The sequence below is a fragment of the Mustela erminea genome, chromosome 1 (genome assembly GCF_009829155.1).
Source record: "Mustela erminea isolate mMusErm1 chromosome 1, mMusErm1.Pri, whole genome shotgun sequence".
Lineage (NCBI taxonomy): Eukaryota > Metazoa > Chordata > Mammalia > Carnivora > Mustelidae > Mustela > Mustela erminea.
In genome coordinates, this window is record NC_045614.1 from 85393485 (window position 1) to 85416644 (window position 23160).

General features: G+C 37.8%; 1 protein-coding gene across 7 annotated transcripts in view; it reads left to right on the forward strand.

The window, feature by feature from the left end:
- SATB1 (SATB homeobox 1) overlaps window positions 1-22950 on the forward strand; it is a 102527-nt gene extending 79577 nt beyond the window's left edge. For 4 of the 7 annotated variants that reach the window (XM_032332068.1, XM_032332071.1, XM_032332075.1 and 1 more), the window contains exons 10-11: window positions 15921-16124; window positions 18473-22950. In XM_032332068.1, coding sequence (XP_032187959.1) covers window positions 15921-16124; window positions 18473-18976 — 708 coding nt within the window. In that variant the 3' untranslated portion in view covers window positions 18977-22950. The other 3 variants (XM_032332102.1, XM_032332095.1, XM_032332085.1) reach the window with 3 other exon arrangements.
- The last annotated feature ends 210 nt before the right edge of the window (window positions 22951-23160 follow it).

Consider the following 23160-nt stretch of genomic DNA (forward strand, 5'->3'; position numbering starts at 1 on the left):
TGGTTTATATAACAACTTGGACATAAACTTCATCTCTCAGGGGAAGCATTGAGGATTGTAAGGAGTGGTGATCCCAGGTTCCCCTGCTATCATACCATGTGGCCCCAGGCAAGTCATTTAACCTCTCAGGCCCGGAACCTCTCTGTCAGGAAGGTAGAATAGGTTGGGTCAGATTATGTCTGATGTCTCTTTCAGTTCCAGGTTCTGTGAGTTTTTTGCTGAGACAGGTGCGCAAGTGTGAAAAAGGATGCTATTTTGAAGGGACTGCCGACAGGTGTGTTAGTCTGAAAATGAGTCACAGGGGAGGAAAAGTTTTGAATGATGAAAGGGCTTAGTTTGGGGAGTTTGGACAAAGTGCTATTTTGGGGTCTGTAGCCAAAAAGCCTTCATAGGTGGTATATAGTGGGGAGAATGGATTGCTTGGGAGCCAGTGTATGAACTTATGTTACGTAGTGTGAAATGGGCTGAAGGTTGTTTTAACCCGTCTGAGGCTGGTGATTACACACCTGGATGACCTCTCTCATTATCAAGGACCTAGCAGAACCAGTACAGTATAGAGATGAGAGGAGCTCCGTTCAGTTGGGGAATGGGCTTGGCTTAACACGCAGCAGGGCCGTGTTTGCCACAAAACAGTGTGACTGTTTTGAAGGGTTGCTGGAGAAACATGTTTTTTTCTGGCTTGCTTGTTTTTTTAACTGATACCTGAAATTCTGCCTTTAACATTTCACTATTTTTGGACTGGTATAAGTCCTGGGAAGGGTAACGCATTAAAGAGGAAAGAAATACTCTCGGCGCATGAGAAATCCCAGGTTTGGAAGAGGTTAGTGAAATAAGAAAAACAGGGCAGGGAATGACAGCCCAGTTGAAGGAATATCTTGAAGCCCATATTTACAAGTTCATAAATTGGTACCTGTAGCATTTAATAGCTGCCGAGGACTGCCCATTCCCAAATGTCTCCTTTAACTGTTTATACCCATTTACTAATGGTACCAACACGAGTGCTAGTTGTTATGGGTGCTTGGCTGGTTCATTGATGGAGTATTTGGTGGTTTAAATGAAATGCAGATTAGCTAAAAATAAATTACTTTCAATAAGGTCAAGGAAGTGAAGGCTGTAAATAAAATATACATTCACAAACAGACAAATGCTATTAGGAAATCCAGTTCAGTCCATGCCAAGCTGTTACTGTCTAAATTGCCTTCTTTCTTCCTGGCTTGCAATTAATTTTTGCTTGTGTGTTTGGAGATTGGGGGGAAGGGTAATAGCCTAATGGGTAATGATTTTATTTTAGTATTTTGATTAAAGAGACTAAATAACTTGGACCCTGGATAACCATAAGGACTAAAGCCTTATCCATCAAGCTTAATTTCTAGACAGAAAGTTGCATTATATTTCTGGATAAATTCAACATTGTACTACATATAATATATGGTGGGGAGATGGCTGTGTGGGAGTTATTTTCTACCTATGCCTGCCCCCCGAACCATCTTTCCAATTCACTTTTTGTCTTTCTTTAACCCTCTACTTGTCTAGACTCCTTCTGCCCTGTCCTCAAATCTTAAAAGCAAGTACTTTAAAGCCATTCGTTCTTCGAAAAGTGGTGCTGAGAACCAGTACCATTATTTGTTTACCTCTGGTTTCCTAACCTTTGCATAGTTCTGCACACCCCATGGCATGCCCAGGTCACTGTTCTATTTCTCTCCCTGCTGCCATTCTCTGTCTGTTCTGCTACCTTTTCCCCTACTGTTTGGGAAACCCAGGTGTCTTTGGAAAGCCTTTTTAGTGTTCCTCTTCGGACAGATAGAATTTCTTAAAGGATAATCTGCTAATCTTGTCTACCTTTACCGTTACTTGGATGGTATGAAATTAACTAAATTAGAATATGGTTGCTTTATTCACGGTTGTAAACCCATTTTCTGAGTTTGTAATAGTACCAGGGAAGAACAGGATGTCTATATGTACTAGTACAATTGTTACTCAAAAATGCTGAGGCTGTCAAACTATTATCTTATGAATAAAATCTCCTCCAGCACTGAAATAAATAAATCGAATCAAAGTCTTCCCCCAAGGGGCTCCTGGGTGGCTCAGTGGGTTTTGGCTCAGATCATGATCTGATCCTGATCTGGTCCTGGGATTGAGCCCCACATTGGGCTCTCTGCTTGGCAGGGAGCCTACTTTCCTCTCTCTCTCTCTGCCTGCCTCTCTGCCTGCTTGTGATCTCGGTCTGTCAAATAAATAAATAAAATCCTTGAAAAAAAAGTCTTCCCCCATTTTGGTCGACTTGAGATTGGGTAAGGGTGTGTATTCTCATCAGCCATGGCACTGTTGAGATTCCGTGATGGAAACCTGGTCTCAGGACACCATCTGTGAACCATTGTACTAGTGACTATTTTCCTCCAATCCTTGTCTAACAGGCATGGTCCTTTAGTGGCCAAAAAAAAAAAAAACCCAAAATCAAAAAACCAACCAAACCAAAAAAACCCCAGGATATCTGTTCCATGACCATAAATACCAAAGTTTTCTAAACTACTTGGAGCTTATATAAGACAGTTCTAGAAAAATATTTGAATTATATGTGTGTATATATACACACACATGCATGTGGGGTGGTGGGAGTTCTTAACCTGTGGCCCACCTTCCCCCAAGAGGTCCATGAGCTTGGATAGAAAAAGAAATCTTTATTTTCATTAACATGTTACTGAATTTTGACATATTATTCAATTACCAGTATGGGCACTAGAACATAGTAGTATTAACAATAGGTATAAATTTGTCACCAGTAAAAATCACAAATATTTTCACATCACATTAAGTTATTGCAGATATCTCAAAATATTATCTTTGCTCATCACTATAAAATTACAGTAGTTATCAGATCTGTTGTTAGAGCTCGTTATTTAGTGTGTTAATAAAGAGGGATTTATATTACTATATCACAAAGTTTTGATAACGGTATTTCAGCATAATTGGTTTTCTTCATCATCTTATGTATTTTATTTCAGGCATATAAAAACATTGTTCTAGAAAGGCATCATCTGTGGGCTTTTACCAGCTTGCCAGAAGGGTCGATGGCACAAAAGAAATGAGATCAATCATTAGATAAATTATATGTGAGGGGGGGATCTACATATTTTTTCTAGTACATTAGCTGAACAATTCTTGAATTTACCAGGGAAATGCTTGTTATTTATTACCTTATAGTATGCTTCTTTTTCAAATGCCCTTCACTTCAGAGCATGTAAGCAGGGGTTAGAGTCCTTGCAGTGACATTTAAAACAACAGCAAAACCAGAAACCTTATCGGCAGCCTTTTCTCCAACATTCTCATGCCACATGCAGTGCAGCACTTTGTGACAGAGGAGCCTTTGCCCTTAGGCTCGAGACTTTGTGTCAGGAGAACCTCACCTGTAATATCAGCTCCATCTGAAGTGTAAGCTGTTCTTCCCTCACCGGACTGCAGTTGCTGTTGGAAATGACTCCCTGTTATATCTGTCCCCACATTTCCTCTTAGCCTGCATAGTATGTGGCACAGAGATGGCACTTAATAACTATTTGTAGAAGGATGAAATGATGCAGAAGCACATTTCATCTGGTCTCAAATTTTCCCTCACAAAACTCAGCTCATTCCGAAGGGAGTCCGGGTGGGAATTTGTGGGGGCTGGGGGTTGGCTCTGTGCTCAGAAGGCGAGAGTAGGGTCAGACTCCTGTCCTCTTCCCCCGGGGCCCTCTCGGAGCCTGCCTTCCCCAGGTATAAAACAGGATCAGTAGTCATGAGGAGTGACTGACGTGGCCTGTGCCGAGAGCCGAGCCTCTTTTGTCCCCCTTGATTGGTAAAATTATAACCCAGCCATTGTCACTGGGATCCACATGATGCTTCTAGAAATATTTATGCTTTCTTTTTTTGAAGTGTCCTTGTGAATCACAAGATTTGAGTCCCTCAATTAGGCCAACCTCTGATTAGTAGGTTTGCATAATGGTTAAAATGATGTGGGTTTTGGCCACAAAATGGGTGTTACTTTATCAGCAAAATCATAAGCAGTTCGGGAGCTCATAATGACCCTGCCCGCTTAATTGTTCCTCTTAGGATAGGAGTCCCATAACTTTTACAATCCCAATTTGCCTTCCCCTGGTTTTAAAAATTCTTTGTTAGCTTTCCTAGTATATCATAGAGGGAAGATTTAAATTTTTAATTCTCAGCCCCTAAATATGCACGATGGGACGTATAGCTCATTCTAGAAGATATCTGCTAGTGTTGAAAAGTTTCATATAAATCAGCTAAAAATACATTGACAGAAATATTTATTAAAATAACTGTGTAAGTTATTTCTGTAAGCAAACAGACCACTGTATCAGGTAAATTGTCACCTAAAAATGATTCATGTCATAAGTTCAAATTGTTTTTTTTTTTCCTTTGCACATGGCATATGTGGAGATTTAGCAACATTTTTTTCATGATCTTCATAATTTTGAATAGAAAAATACTGTAAAATTTTAATAGTGACTTTAGGAGGCAACACGTAAGAGATTGGCTTCATAACATTGCCGTATAAGCGCATATTTATTTGGATTGAGGGGTTTGAGAGACATGAAGTTTCCCATTAAGCTTCTTTAAATAATCAGATGTGTTTGCTTTTGACAGAAGACTTTAATAGTTCTTCTCCACCTCCTTAAACCTAGTAAGCTGAGCTCAGTTTGAATCTTACTTTTTGAAATGCAACATCATCATAAATGCAAATTGTTGGACTTTGCTACAATACTTGATATCCTCGGGAATAACAGAGACGTATACAGCTTCTTCTCCCTAATTAAGGAGTCCAGATTGTGCGGCCTTATACCTTTCTCTCTCCCAGAACTTATTGCCACTTCAGTGTTACAGGGAATCTTCTGTTTCATTTTTGCACTTACTCATTGAAGTGTGAGCCTCAGGGCCTGTCTGGCCCTTTGGGTGAAGGAAAGTGAAGAGGACGCCATTCAAAGGGAGGTTTGTGTGGTCCTGTGTTTATGATAAATGTATTTCAGCGAAGATGGTGGTATCCTAGATTAGTAAACCCATCACCGTTAGTTCATAGAAGAAATGCTGAGGGCCTGAAGCAGAGCAGTAGGAATGGAAAATAAGGAACCAATTCAAGAAACCTTCTGAAGGAGTAGAATGGGCAGGAATTCATGGTTGTTCTCTTATAAAGCAAAGAGACAAGAAAAATCAGGTTTTTATTTTTTTTTTATATATTTTTAAAAGATTTTATTCATTTATTTGACAGAAAGAGACACAGCACAAGAGGGAACACAAGCAGGGAAAGTGGGAGAGGGAGAAGCAGGCTTCCCGCGGAGCAGGGAGCCCAATGTGGGGCTCGATCCCAGGACCCTGGCATCATGACCTGAGCCAAAGGCAGACCCTTAACGGCTGAGCCACCCAGGTGCCCCGAAAAATCAGTTTTAATTGAAGCTATTTGCTATTTTTTTTAATTAAAAACATATAGCTATTATAGAAGAAACAAAAAAAATGCAAGCATAAAGAACATAAGAAATACCCATAATCCCAATTAACTAAAGATAGCCCGATATATGTTCTTTATACACATGAGTATGTACGTATACATACATATATGTCTGTACATATATATGTCTTACATGTATTTAGATGCTGTACATACCTTTTAATTCCCTATTGAGATATATTTAAGTTAGAATCTCCTTTTGCTATCACAATTAATGCTAACATGAACATTATTAGAGTTAAGTATTTGTATACATCTTTATCATTTATTTAGGATCAGTTCTCAAAAGTAGAATTACTGGATCAAAAAAAGCTTTTGTGTTTTAAAGGTGATTACTAGACATTTCTACATTCAAACATTTCCACCATTGCCTTTCAGTAAGATTATACCAATTTATACTTCAAATAACAGCCTTTCAGCTCAGGTGACTGGGTGGGTGGTGATGCTATTAATTGAGTTAAACTACATCAGAGGAGAACCTAGTTTGTAGGAGGAAGATGGTGGGTTCAGGTTAGGATATGATAACTGACTTGTTTTCATTAATTCCCTAGATAGTCAAATTCCTTTGGATTATCTTCATGATAATGAAAACAATAATAAAAATAGTGATGACATTCATCATGCTGTTACTGTGTGCCAATCCCCTTGCATGAATTGTCTCATTTAATTCTCACACACCCTATGAACCGTAGTAAAGTCATCCCCATTTTATAGAGGAGAAAATTAAGGTCTAGAGAATTTCAGTAACTTGACCTGGGCTATAGTAAGTAGTAGAATAAGAATTCAAATTAAAACCCAGGCTTTCTTAACAAGTTGGTCTTGGAAGTACAGTACATTCAGGAGATGAGGTCGCAGGAATTAAGTATTCTCAGGAAAGTCCAGTAAGGTAAAGAGCTATAATAAGAGAATGGGGGACATATTTCAAAAAGCAACTGGTCTACTTGTTTTTCCTGGCACACCACTAATTCATCTCCCTCTTTTTTTCATTATCCACCTCATTTTAAATATTGCCCACTTTTCAAGGCCATGCCAGTATCACTTTTTATCAGTAAAGACTTCCTTGACTACTCAGCCCATCTCTTCTTCTCACCACTTGGATCCCACTTGATGTTCGTCCATCATTGACCTTTATCACGCACTCCGTTGCACTGGTGTTATTTTTGAATGCTTCCCAAGTATACTGTGAGCAATTTTAGGCAAGTACTTTCAGTTAAGTCATCAGACCTTTTTGTCGTTATTCAGGGACCAGGCATGGGGCTGAATGTTTTCTATTTCATTTGAACCAGCCACAGTCCTGCAAGATTACTACTATTATTGTCTCTTCTTTGTAGAGGAGGATCTGAGACTCAAAACGGTATTTTGCTCAAGTTTACATACATAAATGCCTATAGGGGATATAACCCTTTATCAGTATCCTGAGGTGCTAGAGCATGACTTGAAGGAGAGTTCGTATTTGGATGGGCAGGAAAAAGGAGAAAGGGCTTTCCTGTTAGTACGAAGAATGAAGAATAGAGTGTGGGGAAATGCTGGGTAACACGTAATAAATACTCCAATGAATTAGGACTTGAATGTGATTGGGAGCAGCCGTCAAGGCAGCTCTGGGGAGTGTTTCTTCTAGGGACTTGTGAGCATTTTCTCTAAAATGGGAAGTCTTTGAAGGTCATTTTGGGCAGTAAGATAACTTTGGCAATTTGAAAGCAGAACACCAGGCCAGTGATTTTCATCCCAGCCTGTCTTTTCCAAGGGCATCTCAGAGATGGCTAGGAAGGTTCCAGAAAACTTAGTTGCACTTGTAATTTATCTGTCAGGAAGGTCCATAGGCTAAATTAGACATCATATTTATTTGCTTCTTGTAGGCATCACAACTCTGTGTGGTAGCACTTATTCTCATTCTCCACCAACATTGGTGTACTTTTTCCCCTGAGTTAAGAAAAGGAATGATTACTTAAAAGCTTCCTTGTCAGAAATTGAAATAATTGTCCATTGGAAGTAATTAAAAAGAATGTGTGGTGTCTAAGAGCATAATTCAAGGAAGAAGGGTCCCAGACTAACAAGGCATGGGTGATCAGGTGGAAAGGGGCCAATGATTCTTTATGATAGAAACAAGGCTAAAACTGATGAACCTTGGGAGTACTGAGTTTTCTGGTTTTTTCCTCCCTTCAGTTTTCTGCTTTTTAATGACACTAACTATGGAGAACGAGAAGGGAATAAAAACTTAAGTAAGATACTGGGGTGCCTGGGTGGCTCTGTCGGTTAAGTATCCAACTCTTAGTTTTGGCTTCGGTCATAATCTCAGGGTTGTGGGATTGAGTCTTCCATCAGGCTCTGTGCTCAGCTGGAGACTGATTGAGATTCTCTCTCTCCCTCTGCCCCTACCGTACTGCTCATGCACATGTGCTTTCTCTCTCTCTCTAAAGAAATGGATAAATCTTAAAAAAAAAAAAAAAGATATTATTAAATATCTTGTAAAATGTGTATAAATGTTATAAATGTTATGTATATAATGTTATAAAATGTGTATAAATGTTAAACAGGAGCCAAATCATATCACTGAAACTTATATGTCAAAAATATATCTTAGTTGAGGGGAAAAACAAAAAATTCTTTTTCCAAGCCCATATTCAAGCATCAGGCATATAAGCCAGATTTTTGTTTGTTTCATTTAAGCTTTGAAGAAACTATCTTGGAAGCAGGTTAGTTTATGAAGTATAAGAAAAATTAAACATTTAGGTTAGATATTTTCCAAATCTAATATCTTTAAAGGAAAAGGCAGCCTTTCTTTGGAAAAATTCTGTTTCAAACTACAAGATTATTTTCTTGCTACTTTAATATATTATCTACAGTTTCATGCTTTTCTCTTCATTCCTTCTTTCTCCCTGCTCAGATTCTCCCTCCTGAAAATATTCTTTAAACTGTAAGATCTCCTTCTCAACAACCTTTTTTTTTTAAGTGAGAACTTTTTATCACTCTGGCCAGATTGTCATCTGATAATCTTAATATGGATCAAACAATCTGTAGCAAAAGGAACACTTTATTTATAAATAAATAGGAACACTATATTTATGTGTGCTGTAAAGCCAGTGGCTTTGAGAAGGTAGAAAAGAGAAGTACATAAAAGCCACTTTCATTCTTTTACTTGCTTCAATTTTAAGCAAAATTGCATAATAGAAATTATTTACTAGGGCACCTGAGTGGCTCAGTCATTAAGCATCTGCCTTCTGCTCAGGTCCTGATCCTAGGGTCCTGGGATTAAGTCCCACATCGGGCTCCCTTCTCAGCGGGAAGCCTGCTTCTCCCTCTCCCACTGCCCCTGCTTGTGTTCCCTACTAGATGTGTCTCTTTCTGTCAAATAAATAAATGAAATCTTTAAAAAAATTATTTACCAATGATTCTGATTATTCAAAATTCACTAAATTTTAATGGGAGTTTTTCCTCAGATTATATGAACATAAACCTCCAGAAAAAAAAAAAAGAAAGAAAGAAAGAAAAGAAAGAAACCTCCAGGAAATTCTGCTAGATGCATTTAACCTCTTAAAAACAAAATAGCAAAAATGGACTCATGAGAAATTTATGGGTAGTCATTGTCTGTCCTATTTCCACAATATGGAAACCCACAGATTTTTTGCAAAGATAATAAGTTCCTTATATAACCTGGAAAGAAATGTAAGAATCATAATCATTTTTAAATATCATGATTGGTTTTTTTTTCTTTTCGGCAAACACAAATATCAGAAACCATACTTTGAAAATAAACATATTTGGGGAATACATACACACACAAGTATCCCATTTAAATTTGTTTCTTTTTTAAGTAGGCTCTGCACCCAACATGGGACTTGAACTCACGACCCTAAGTGTTTCTTTCTAAAACCCATCTTTAAATAAAGCAGACTTAATGTGCCACTTTTAGCATGAAAATTGATTGGTATATTTCTGTTCACACTCACTTCCCATGTTTTCTTGAATAAGACCATTGTTAACTTAGCAGGAAAACTTACTCATGGTGCCTGCTGAGATTCTCTTCATTGTACACAAAGTAGATGTTATTAAACTGGGGAGAAAGATTAATGTATTTCCTACTAATTCCATAGAAGAGAACATGTATCTTTATTAATGTTAATGGTGGGGGCCTCTCATTATGTTATAGAATAATCTGCTTTAGCAAAGGTTTTTCTTCTGAAGAACTTCATAACATTTAAAGGTTAATATGTTAGGTAAAGAACAGTATCTTAAGATAAGCGTTTTTATTACAGGACATGATGGGATGGTTTTTTATTAAATTATATGATGATTTGAATGGGGAAGAAGAAAAAGTGCATCGCTTCTTGCCCTCAACTTTAATGCCTTTAATCAAATAATGACCTTCTGGAAAATAGTTAATTTTAAGCATTTGGAAAGATCAATACCACTCTGCCACCAAAAAATGGCCTAGACAATGAAATTTGATGTATTTAAAGTATCATTTCACCCTCTTAACCTAGTAAATAATTTAAAAATGCTTTCAATATTGCTTTGCCGCTGTTCTGTTTCTCACTGTTTCAAGTGTGATGATTGTTCTTGAAAAAGAGGGTCGAAGTTGGTGCAGGAAGCCGCCAGGCCTCAGACCTGGAAGCCGGGGTTGTTCCCTCCGTGAGGCCTTGTGTGTCTCTGCATTCGAGGCCCCTAGAAAAGTACTGTGTGTTAAGACTGCATTTGAGGCAGCGAGTGTTAAAAACATAAAAAGCGTGAAAATGGAACACTTCTGGGATGTTAAAGGGGTAGCTTAAAATGTCATTAGTCACTTTGCGTCTTTGTGATAGCTTTAAACCTTCATGCTAAAGGTGAAAGATTCAGCAACTCTGACAATTAGAACCCATTTTCCCCCCAGCTTATAGAACATTGATATGAAATTACCCTTGAGTGCCGACAGCTTTGTAAATAAAAAAAAAATTGCCCTCTATTAGCATGTTTGTGGGCAGATTAAAAACTGTCTTCATTAGCATAAGTAACACTTACAGATTCTTTTAAAAGTAGAAAATTATTTGCTGAATGATAAATTGCTAGCTTTATAGTTAGTTTTTTGTTGAAAATGTACTCATTCAAAATGCCTGGTGTAGTTTAGTCTACAATACTGAATTTTTTGTGTTGGAAGTACTATTTAATGGATTATGTACTTAATCCTTGTTCCTACTACTTGCTAAAATGTAATTCATGCTTTCCACTAAAATGTTTGTATCAAATACGTCCCTATTTAGATTGATTTCTTTTAATATCATATATTATTATTATACTATATGCCCCAGAGACTGGAACAAAATACTCCTGCAAATAACACCTAAAGATGAGGGTGAGGGGGAATAAATACAGACTGTAAAATGTTTTGCTTTTTAGAATTCAAATTATCCTTCCGTTTCTTAAAATGTATCTTTCCTTCTTCATTGCAGCAAGAATTGTCATTTTTTTTCTTTCTTTCATTTTTATAGCTCTTGGATTTAAAATGTATATGTACCTAACAGTAACAGATACATACCTGTATATTGTAGGAAATGAGTTGTGTTTTTTTTTTTTTTCTCAGAGAACGCTGAAGCCTCTTTTCTCCTGGAAAACTAGTTGTGTTACATGCTCCCACCTTTGTCACAGAACAGGCCCTTGGAAAGGTTCTCTTTTTGACGTGTGTGAGTCTGTAGAGGTACAATAGATTCATTCAAGAAAGAAGGTTACTTCTCTGACTCAATTAAAATCATTGCGTACCCCTTCTCCGTTACAATGTTCCAACTGAATTGACTTGAATTAATTGTTCTAAAAAGAGTGGAGTCGAAATCAGGGATTGAGTTTGGTTGGAAATTAGCAGCTGAGAGATGAAGGTGCCAGGATTTTTATTTAAATGTGGTACAACAAGATTCTGTCAGTAAAGCACATCATTAGAATATTGAGTTTAGAACTGCTAATTTTTCCTTTAAAATGAGCATACAGTCATGTGTTTCATGGACCATAATAAATTGCCATTGTGTTGTCATTGAGTTTGTTTTGCTTTTTTTCAGTACTGGTTTGGCAGTCATTCTGCATTTTCTCTTTCCTTCCCCCCCCCATCTTACTTTTTTTTTTTTTTTTAATAGATCCCTCACCAAAACCAGTCAAACGAATGTTATTTATTTCATGCAGTCTTAGGTTTATGCATCTTCTGCACCATTTTCTTGCTTACGGTAGCAAGACATTTGCAGATGGTTCTTGGTTACTATAAAGTACATAACAGTATTTCCTTTGTGGCAGATGGATTTAAGACTTTTAGTTCTCAATAAATGTAGGTTTACAATACATAACTTTACAGGATTTGTGTTGTATATAACAGGTTTGAACATATTATCTCAGAATTCATCTGCATGGCATTTTCAGCTTATTCAGGGTTCATGCCAGTTTTTTTTAAGTAATAGGGGGAGCGCTGTGATTGATAGCAACAGCTCAAGGCGTGATTTTGAATAGAAACAAAGGGTTTAGAACAGAAGGTGTCAAATTAAACTTCGTCAGTTTGAAAAGTAGTAACATCCTGAAAGTTTTACTAATTTATTTACATGTGGCTACTGTTTATATTTTGCCCTCTTTATATGCAGTGTAATGTTGCTTGGCAAATTTACTACATTTAAAGTTTAGGTTGTTCCTTGTACCATTTTAGTTTTTGAGAATGGATCCGTCTCATTATTTTAAGGCTGTTACTCTCCTGTCTTTTCTACTGTACGGAATAGTCGTGATCTAATTTAATTTGGAGAGTAGCTCACTACTCCTGCCCATGGTCTTACAATATTTCAAGTCCCAGAGACCACTCTTAAAAATGTAATTATGTTCACATTTTGCAGCAAAGTACTGCATTTCATTTCTTGTCTCTCCTCTACCAAGTAAATCTATACATTTGTCATTTAAAAACTAATACAGTACTTAGGGGAATCATCATTATTTGTCAGATATTACAATATTCTGACATGTTCATTGTCTTACCAAGTTTATTTGCTCTAACAGTATCACTTATGGAAAAGTGACCTAGTAAAAGATATTGAGGAATTAGAAAGCTTTTGGCTTTTTTAGTCACTTTGGGCAAAACATAGATCAGATTACTGTCATCATTAATAGAGTCTCAATTGATAGGATTTGAGGCAGTCAGAATATTCCAAGGTATTTAAATAGTATTAGAATGAATTAATCTTATTTTTGCCAGCATAAATTGGGAATGAGCCAGTGCCTCTACTGACAAAGAACTAGCGTGTCAAAATGTCTGTTTTCCATTATTTTTTAAGAGATACACACATCAAGAAAAGCACTCCCTGCTTTTAGTTTAGTTTTTTTTTCTTTTTTTTTTTCCTTTTGGAATACCCTTGTAGAACTAACAGTTCCCAGCTGCACCGTTAAATATTTTTCTAAGAAGCATCTGATTTCAGTCTCTTAAAATCATCATGTCTCTTGAAAGGCTAGCAGAGACATGCTTCAAACTTATAATTCATCAAATTATTTTTAGATAAGGAATTAGAAGTATTATTTAAGGGCAGAGGTTAATAGCAAACTACTGGAAATGTTATGTTAGTCATGGGCAATTAATAAAAATACGGATCCATCTCATAAGTATAGATACACAGAAGTGACAATATGAGCAAAATATTTGTTGAATGAGTCAGGGCTCCTTTTCTGAAATATTTGTTAAACCAGCGTGAGTGTGATTGTTTAGGAATTAGCTATCATTATTAGCCATTTTAAAAGAACTAATGATTTTCTTTTCCAAAGAACATCTGTGATCCACATGTTTTTTCACATATATCCGAGTGCTAACTGATCTGTTACTTTAAGAAGTTCTAAAGGATTGGAAAAATTATTGGAGTTTTTCAGCTCTCTCCAAGAAGCATTTCTTATGTGAATTGTTCTTAATTTAACTTTTAGCAATTTATAGTTACAAACGTTTATTTCTTAAAAAAAAAAAATCTTAGATATTCTATGTTTAGCACTTACTGCAAGAGTGTACAATACCAGCTAAGAACAAAAAAAACTACCCTCCCCAGAATAACTTTTCTGTTGTTTTTTATGAACCTTCTAACATCTTGAAAGGTAAATAGAATTGTAGCAATTTGCTCTGTTCAGGCATGGGGGCCTCTCAACTTGCTGTCGGTGAAGAACGGAGACAAAGGAGAGGAGCGTCATCTTCACCACAGTTAATATTCAAGCCTGCAGGAAAGTGTGGATCTACAACCTGCACAGCATCAGAACTTAGATGTAAAGTGTAAAGAAATAGCTGAGATATAGGAAAATATAAAATGTTTTCATGGCTCAATCCAGATAGCAAATATTTGCCAATAAGAGCTAAATAAACATCTCCAGGGCACCATATGCAAGTGGTCCTAAATACTTCAAATACTCAAATACAGTTTGAGAGTTAATATTATACTTATATAAATAGAGCTAAAATAGGACACATCATCATATTTTTCTGGAAATAAACACAGAGTTGCTGTGGTTAGAAAAGAAGCATATTCAGTGACATTCTAATCACAATTATTATTTTTTTTAACTAATATTCTCTCAGGTAAATCTTCAGTTTACTGCTTGCTCTCTTAGCCTTGAATTACGCATTCAGTGGCATTGAATGGGTGCATGATTGCATGACCGACCCCTTGTACGTGTTTGTTTAATTACAAGACCTGCGGAGTAGAGAAACAAATGTCTCAGAAAAATTAGTAGATCTCATGAGGTTTAGCAACAGTCACTCACCCTTGGTTGGTTAATATGTGGGCCTTGGGAAGTTGATGTTATCAGCTCTCCAGCTTTTCTTTTAAATTCTCTCAAATCAGCCCTTTGAGGAAGAATGGGCCTTATTTCTTTTCACTGTATATTGCAGTTGGAAGGGGAAGGAGAATTTTCTCCAATGGCTCAGTTTGGGAAGAAGAGAAGAAAAGTCATACCATTCTCTGGTCTCACCCCCGATAACAGTCACAACACACACACACACACACACACACACACACTCTCTCTCTCTCTTACTCTCTCTCTCTCTCCTTGGCTAGTTCTAAAAATCAGATAATAAAGAAACTGTGCTCATTCTACTCTCATCCAGTAATTTACTTGGAATTTCCAAGGAATCCCTTCATCTTAGGTCAAGTCTCTAAAGCAGAGACTAAGACAGGGAATCAGGTGTCTATGATTTGGTGAAGGACCTGGAAGAAGTGAGAGAGGATAGGGTCCAGTAAGATTATGGTCTCAGGCAGTCGTATTGATGGGGGGAGGGAGCAAGAAGAAGCGGGAGGGCCATCTCCGGAGAGTAAATTGAAGGATTAAGGAAAAGGGACACTATCTCCAAAGTGTCCCTTGGGAGATAGAGGGCAGGGACATCGTACCCCTGGGTAAGCCTATCACTGGCCACCCCAGGGTATGAGGGAGTCAACGAGGATGTGGAGTAACTGTCCAGTCATCTCCAAGTGAGGTGACTCCAAACACAGCTCCAGAGAAGAGGATGGCTGTGAGCTTTCAGCAGGCAGCACGCAGCTGGAGGTGATTGCCTTACTCGGTGAAGGGGGTCTGGGTGGGACAGTCCCTCTGACTCTCCGCCCCATTGCCTAGTGTCCATCATGCAGCTGAGATGAAGAATGTTAGGGATGAGGATTAGAGGTTTTGCTAGGTGATGTAGTCTTTTGGACCACTCAGTTCTGGATAATCTGAGGACCAAAAATAGGGCCTTAGGGGAGTCATCAGAGAGGTGCAGGTTTTGGCATTCATTGCATGTTTCCTTCTCTCTCAGTTCAGGAAATCTATTAAAATTCTTCTCTGGTGAATCATATGTTGCACACTACAGTGGGCAGAAAAAACAGGCTCTGAGATGTCTTTCTGGAAAGTTGTTTCTTGGAGAAGTCTTCTAACACCCATTCTGATGATTATGCTTTACAGTGGACAACATTCTTGCTCACTCTATAGCACGTGTCCTTTCTCTGTGTCACACACACACACAATTTACAAATAGTTTCCTTCTGAATATAAAAATCATAAACTTTGGGAATCCTTTTAGGAAAAAAAATTATTTTAAAAATCTATCTTAGCTCTTAAATACCTTCAGGAACTCAGATGGCTGCTCATCAGACAAGAAGGCTGGGCAAGATGAGAAGCACGTTCAGCTTTGCTTTTCTCCTATTTCATGTATTGCAAAGTCCGTGGTAAATGTGTCTTGCCCTCGGAATCTTAAAAAACATGACTCCTTTACAAGGCAAATCTGACCATTTATTGGAAACAGAGCCTGCCTCCTTGATAGCCTCAGCTATTTTCTCTTATCAGGTTAAAAAACATTTTTTTTTTTTAAAGCAGATTGCAGTGTTTTTGAGCTTATGAAAAAAGTTAACTTCACAGGGTCTTTTCTTTTTAGCCCTTACTGGAAAGTATCAACCCCCACAGGCACAAACTGACCTATTATGCCCTTGTCTCTAAGGGGTGGTTGTGTGAGCTGTTACGCTGGAAAGAAGATCCTTCTCCAGAAAACAGGACTCTGTGGGAGAACCTCTCCATGATCCGAAGGTTCCTCAGTCTTCCTCAGCCAGAACGTGATGCCATTTATGAACAGGAGAGCAATGCGGTACATCACCATGGCGACAGGCCGCCCCACATTATCCATGTTCCAGCGGAGCAGATTCAGGTTCGTTTACCTTGGCCAATTCAATATAGCACTAAGTAAATAGAGCTTTAAACTTAGCCGGGAAATTAGCGTTTCTCTTCTTCCCGCCAGTCTAAACATAGGCTTTAGCAAGAGATAACGATACACTGCCATCTTGCTCAGGGGAATAAAAGGAAAATTAGCACACTTTTTTCAGCATGTGTATTGTGTTCCTCTTTCCTCATCTCCCCACCCACTAAGTAGCAGGATCCCCCTTTTTTGCCCTACTGGTTTGGCAAGTGCGTCTTTGTTAGAATTGGGTTGTGTTTTTTTGTGTGAGAGCTCAAATGTTTTTAATGACTATCAATACTGCCCTTTTGGAAGGGAATTAACTGCTGTTTCTGTAGAGGAGGTTTGTACAATCTCAACTTTCTTCCTTGGATACTGTCCAAAGAGAGGAGGGGAGGGAAACCTAATTGAAATCTTGTTTCTGACTCCTCAGCCCTTCCTTCACCTTGTAGCTGTCTCCCTACAACCTCACAGAACACAGGTTAGGGGTGAGTCATGTCTGTTTGTCTTTCCTTTAGAGCCCCTCTCCCACCACCCTTGGGAAAGGAGAGTCTAGAGGCGTTTTCTTACCGGGCCTGCTGACCCCTGCACCATGGCTCGGTGCTGCTCCCCAGGTGAGCGGGCACAAGTTACCTATGCCAGCAAGAGAGGGGGTGGTGTAGAGACCTGCTCCCTTGGTCAGGATTTTCAGATTTGGCAGAGAATGTACTAACCATGGTGGTGGCCAAAGACCACTGTGCCAGCAGATTTCAGCCGTGTGCTTAGCTGGTCATGTCATGGGACTTACCTGCATTCATCCACTGAGGGAGCTCCCCTATGAATCTAGATTGGAAAGCTCTGGGATCAGGTAGTTTGTGGTGCCCTGTGGCCTTGATTTCTAAGGAAGCGTGTTGAATGAGCTGAACTATAGAACCTTTTCCTGTTAAATCTAAGGGGATGTTTTTAGCTTTTCCCTTTAAGAGAAAATGCCACTGCCTTCCAGAGTCCTAAAATTCTACTGTCTTTTTTGAATCACCTGCATTATTTTTTTGGTATTGCTGTGGGGGTGAGTGGGGAATATATATGTAGCTAAAAACAATAATAGGGTTATCCATCCACTAGGAAAAAAAAAATCCTTGAGTATGTATTAAAGATAAATTGGAAAAGAGAATCCCTTAGGATATCAAGCACCAAAATAATCATGAAAGCCTGAAAAACTTACTGTTTAGCAAAAACAAAAAAAGAGAAAGGTATATGTATAGTAATAAAAATAGTACTTGTTTGAAGATGTAAATTGTTTTTAATAAAATTGTTTCTTAGGGGGATAAAAAGAAATGCTTAGGCACAGTAAAAACGCGCTAATATTTTGCCGCTTACAGGTTGATTTGCTTTGATGATGAGAATTATGGTTATAGAGTATACAGTATGTGCATGTGTCACACATTTGTTATGTATAATTGTGTATGGAAATTACAGCACATATACAGACACTAATTATGAAAAAGTGTCTGTATACACTAAATTTAAATCCTAATCACATGAGTTTACTATAGACAAAACAATTTGCTAGCCGTTGTACAGTGGATCAAACTTTTATTTTTCAGTAAGAAAAAACTTGCAGTGTCAGCCTAGTGCAATTTGGTAAGAAATTGTGTGTGTATTAAATCCGAACTGACTGGTAGGAAATTCACAAACGTGAGAATCTCAGAAATCCTTTGGAGTCTGAAGGGATAATGCGGAAGAACAGCAGGCATTTATCCATTTTATTTGGAATTTAAATAAGACTTTCTATTCTTGCTCCATGCTTTAGCCATGGATGAAATGGGGCAAAACACAGGTTTCTTCCCCCCACGGCTCTGTAGCACTCCCTTCTAAAATGCCTTTGAAATCCTTACTCCTCAATCTTCATGTTAAATCTTTGTTAATTATTTACATCATAATTTGCTTTGCTGTCTTCGCCTTCTGATGCGTATCCTTCTGATGAAGTTCACGGCTCACATTTTCGGCGCGCTGAGCTTTCACTTCCGTGAGCCAGACTGAAAATGAAGGGCAGGGAGGCTCCACTGACCCCTGATGAGGAAGCCCAGTAGCCCCCCAAAACCCTAGTCAAGCCTCCCCTTCCTGGTTCTTATCATTTTGCCTTCTTTCCCTGTTGCTGAGGGCCATCGGGCTGGCCTCCCTTTTGCTCCTGCATCTTTGTCCCCCTCGGAGGAGCTCCAGGTGGGAGAAACTACAGGTGGGATCCCCAGCCCCCAGTTTCCTCCTTCCAGCCGGCTTCGGCTTTGTCCGCCGCCGCCCGGAAGGGAAGACAGAGCTCTGACTGTCCGCTTGTTTCTTTACAGCAGCAGCCGCCCGCGCAGGCGCAGCAGCAGCCGGCGCCGCCGCCCCCCCAGGCGCAGGCGCAGCAGCCCGCCGGGCCCCGGCTCCCCCCGCGGCAGCCCACCGTGGCCTCTCCCGCCGAGGCCGAGGAGGAGAACCGGCAGAAGACCCGGCCGCGAACGAAAATTTCCGTGGAAGCCCTGGGCATCCTCCAGAGTTTCATCCAAGACGTAGGCCTGTACCCGGACGAAGAGGCCATCCAGACTCTGTCCGCGCAGCTTGACCTGCCCAAGTACACCATCATCAAGTTCTTTCAGAACCAGCGGTATTATCTGAAGCACCACGGCAAACTGAAGGACAACTCCGGCTTGGAGGTGGATGTGGCCGAATACAAGGAAGAGGAGTTGCTTAAGGATCTGGAAGAGAGTGTCCAAGACAAAAATGCTAACACCCTTTTCTCGGTGAAGCTAGAAGAAGAGCTGTCAGTGGAAGGCAACACGGACATTAACACTGACTTGAAAGACTGAGATCAAAGTATTATTTTCATTCATCCGTGCCACTGGTATTTACAAACGAAATGAGAAGTCCACCTTGTATTCTCTCAGAAAACCTTTGCTGTTCATGGTTTGGCCAATGAATCTTCAGAAACTTGCACAAACAGGAAAGTGGAGAAAGGATAATGCAGACTGCACTAAATGTTTTACTCTGTTTTACAAACTGCTTGGCAGCCCCAGGTGAAGCATCGAGGATTGTTTGGTGTTAAAAATTAAAATTTGTGTTCACGGGACACATCAAGGTGTGCACCCCGTAAGCATGATACCGGTGATTTTTTTTTTTTTTTTGGAAAAATTATTATTCTGGAGCCTCAAACAAGCATTATAACTTCTGTGATTATTATTTCCTTCCTTTAATTATTTCTGTAACACTCCACACTGATCTTTGGAAACTCGCCCCTTATTTTAAAAAAAGAAAAAAAAAGAGTTTGTTACTCTATTGTATGTTACAAAAGAACTATAGACTGTGGAATGCAGTTTAAAGATGACATATGCCAACAAATGCCTTGTATTATATGGCACTGCCGTAATTCAAATTTGTTTTTATTTTCGAAATAAAAGTTCACTGTAATTTTTTTCATTCTCATTGTTACATGATTTTTTAAAAAATGAAAAGAAAATGTGAAACACAATTTAGTCCTCATTATTTATTTGTAGATCCTGCAGCATCATGTTGTAATTAATTTTTTGGAAGTTTCCGTTAAATGTAATATTGCTTCTCTTGTTACCATACTGATTCTTTTCTATTTATAAATGTATTTTGATGGGCAGTAAAACAAAGTGTCTTAAAAGTTTTAAATAGAGAAAATGTGCTTTACACAGTTGCCTATAAAAAGTGCTCTATGTTATCCAAGCAATTCATACTATAAGCTTCACTCTTATTGTTGTATGCAATTTTTACTATCATGCAAATAAGCTTAGGTAAATAAAACTAATAGATCACCTTAGAAAATTATGCAATTAATGTGAAAATAATTGATGTTTGCAATGTGTCTTCCTTTGGTTTACAATCAATTTTAAAGCTACATCTGTATAAAATTTCTGTATAAAGGTGTATTTCTTTTTTATGAGTTTATGGCTATGAAAACACCAGCTATTTTGTTACAGCTGGCTGTTTTTATAAGTGTATCACAATTTTCTTTATGCAGAAATGTTCTGATTAGGAGTGGTTATTGACTGTAACTACACAATTAAAATTGTTTGTATGGTATGACATGGTAGGGTTGTCTGCTTATGTGAAGTAACTTTAAAGGTCAAAGATGGCCCTCTCAGTTAGGTGCATGTTAATATTTTCTTGATGATATTTTACTGATTTAAAAAAAAGATTGAAAAATCACTCAAAACACTGTAAATTTAAATCACAAACACATGCTCATTTTTTAAGTTTAACAACGAAGACCATAACCTGTTTGGGGTTAACATTTTGCCTAATAAACAGAGATAGAAGGATGGTCAGAAGACTCGCCAAGAAAAACGTAAATACACTGTCTAGGAGTTATGTGCTTAGAATGAATCCATCTGCATTTATTTCACAATATTTAATTATGGTAACACTTTTTTTAAGCTAATGTATAGATATTTTAAAGGCCTTTATCAGTAACATAAGTAGGTAAAAAATGGACCTTCTGTATAAAAACCTCTTAGTAAGCAATGTATTTTTTTAAGTTATAAATGGAATATAAGTTAAGAACTCTGAGCTCATTTGGTTGTGTATGTCATAACTATAAGAACTGAATGAAGAAAATAAGAATAACACACGCGGACTTTAAACACCATCTTCAAAATTCTTGCAACATCAAACTCCATACACTCCACGATCTAAAATGAGGTATACTGGTGGTCATGGAAAAGATTGAAGCCAGGGTTTCGATTTTTTGACTATCATTTTGTATTCATTTTCTCTTTGGATGCATCTTTTTAAGATTTCATAGATGTTAAAAGGGGTGTGTGGGTTCCTTGATAGTTGGTTCTGAAATTGTCCAATCTCTTCATGCCTAACATTTTTCCAGGCACTGATGAGCTCATTGGTAGGCAACTGGGCTGCTTTAATGTTGAACTTTTACTTAAGAAACTAAAATGGCATCATTGAAGACTCCCAATTCAGCTGTAAAAGTACTATTTACTTTTGAAGCACAGCTGAACTGCTTTGAAGGCAGCTGGTTTGCTGTAACTTAAAATTGTATTGAAAAAGTTTTCAATTCTTTTTATTAAATGAGAAGACAACTTTTAAACATTCTTGCTCACTTAGAGTTCAGAAAACCATTTGAGGAAAAGAAATTTGAACTAATAAAATAGAAACTAGATTTCATGTAGTTAAAAAAAGAAGAAGAAGAAATAGAAAGTAATATGCCATGAAGTTTTTAAAGAAATTCTTTCCTCCTCTTTTTTTTTTCTCTGGGTTTAGAGGGAAAAGCTAGAGCAAGGAGTAGTCTTTAATTTTTTATTATTTTTTTAATCCAGCCCAGCAGAATATAAGGTGCCAGAAATTTTAATTTTTTTAGAAAGGAAAAATTTTTTTAGAAGGAAAAATTGGGTTGCAAATACGATTTTGCCATTCCCAATAAGCTAATTTCTTTCGAAATAACATTTTGAATGAATTTTGACGACTGTGTGTAAGAAATCAATACAATACTAATAATACTCTTCCTTAGACCTTTTAAGCAGCATAATCTTCCTAGTACAATATTTTAAGCCAAAAATAAATTAATAAAAGCACATATCAAAAAACAGTGATGGTCATGATGGAGTGAGCAAAATCGTTTTCAGGGAAGACGACACAATTTGGAAATGATTTCTTTGGGTGATCTTCCACATTGCTCCCCCAATGTCATTTATCGTCCATACCAGTCCTCTTACTGCCAGTGGCTACAGTAAAACTCCTTGAACGAGCTTCATGGTGTCCAAGTATTTCAGAAACTTTTCAAAGCTGGGCGTGATATAGAGCTTTGTGCTGTTAAGACCTTAGCAGAGTCAGGTAGTTTACGGGTAATATTCAACCTCGTGCATCTGAATCTGTCATGGATTCCTTTCCCTCAGCACTTTGCCACTAATTTGTATTACACTCTGTGGCCATATAATACTTGCACGTTATGCAAAAAATAATGTTGACAGTATCTCCTTGGCACGTAATATGCAGAGCTGACACCTAACCTTTGAAAACCAAGGTAACTAATATGTGTGCCCTAGTTGTGTGGCACTTGGTTAAAAAGTCTGTACATATTATGTATAAACTGTGTATTGATTAACATTTAGTCCTAAGGAATTCTGAGCTTAAAAGAAGTGTCTTTCTTTTTTCCAAGTAGTGATATCTATATCTAACTGTGCTTATCTAAAATATATAGCTTGAGTAGAAAACATTTTCAGATGGTTCAGCATTGAGTAAAAATGACAATCCCATACATTCCATTATTAAATTCTGCCCTATTCCCTATTGTTATCATCAGCTGATATTAAGGTCCTTGATTGTCACGATATTATCAATAAATGAGGTATTCTGAACTGCCTGGTGATATTTTCAAAAGAGCAATTAAAATGTGTATACCCTATTATATAGCCAATAAAAATAGGACTACCTGGCTGAAGGAAGCCAAAAATCTGCATGATAGTGTAGAAACCAAGGAAGGTCCCAAAATATGAATCACATTTAAAATATCAGAAGATACTGATGCTATAGTTTATCTTACAAATAAATATTTTTTACTTTTAAAGGGGGCATATTATGGATTCAGTGTTTCTTAGGAGGCAATCCTTTTAATGTAAATACTAAATACTTGCATGTCTTTTGACAAAGGTTAAATTACAATCTATTAACATGCACATTTTTTATAAAATATAAAGTACCCCTATTATAGAAATGTGGTGGAAGGTGTATGTCCAGAATACTATTACCTGTTTAACAATACCAAATGTTAAATAAAAATAGATTGGAATTAATGTTTAAAAAACGAGCAACATTTTTAAACCTTTCTTATATTACCCTACTTATCTGAATCATGCATTTCCAAACTTATCAAAATAATTGCAAAAAGTTCCATTATGGCTTCTTGCCTTATACCAGGGTTGTGTACGAAGTCCCCTTCTGTCAACTATTTTCAGCTGTTAATATTCCTGTTGTGGTCAAAAGCATGAGACTTGGGCCCCGTTCTGTATGATAATGT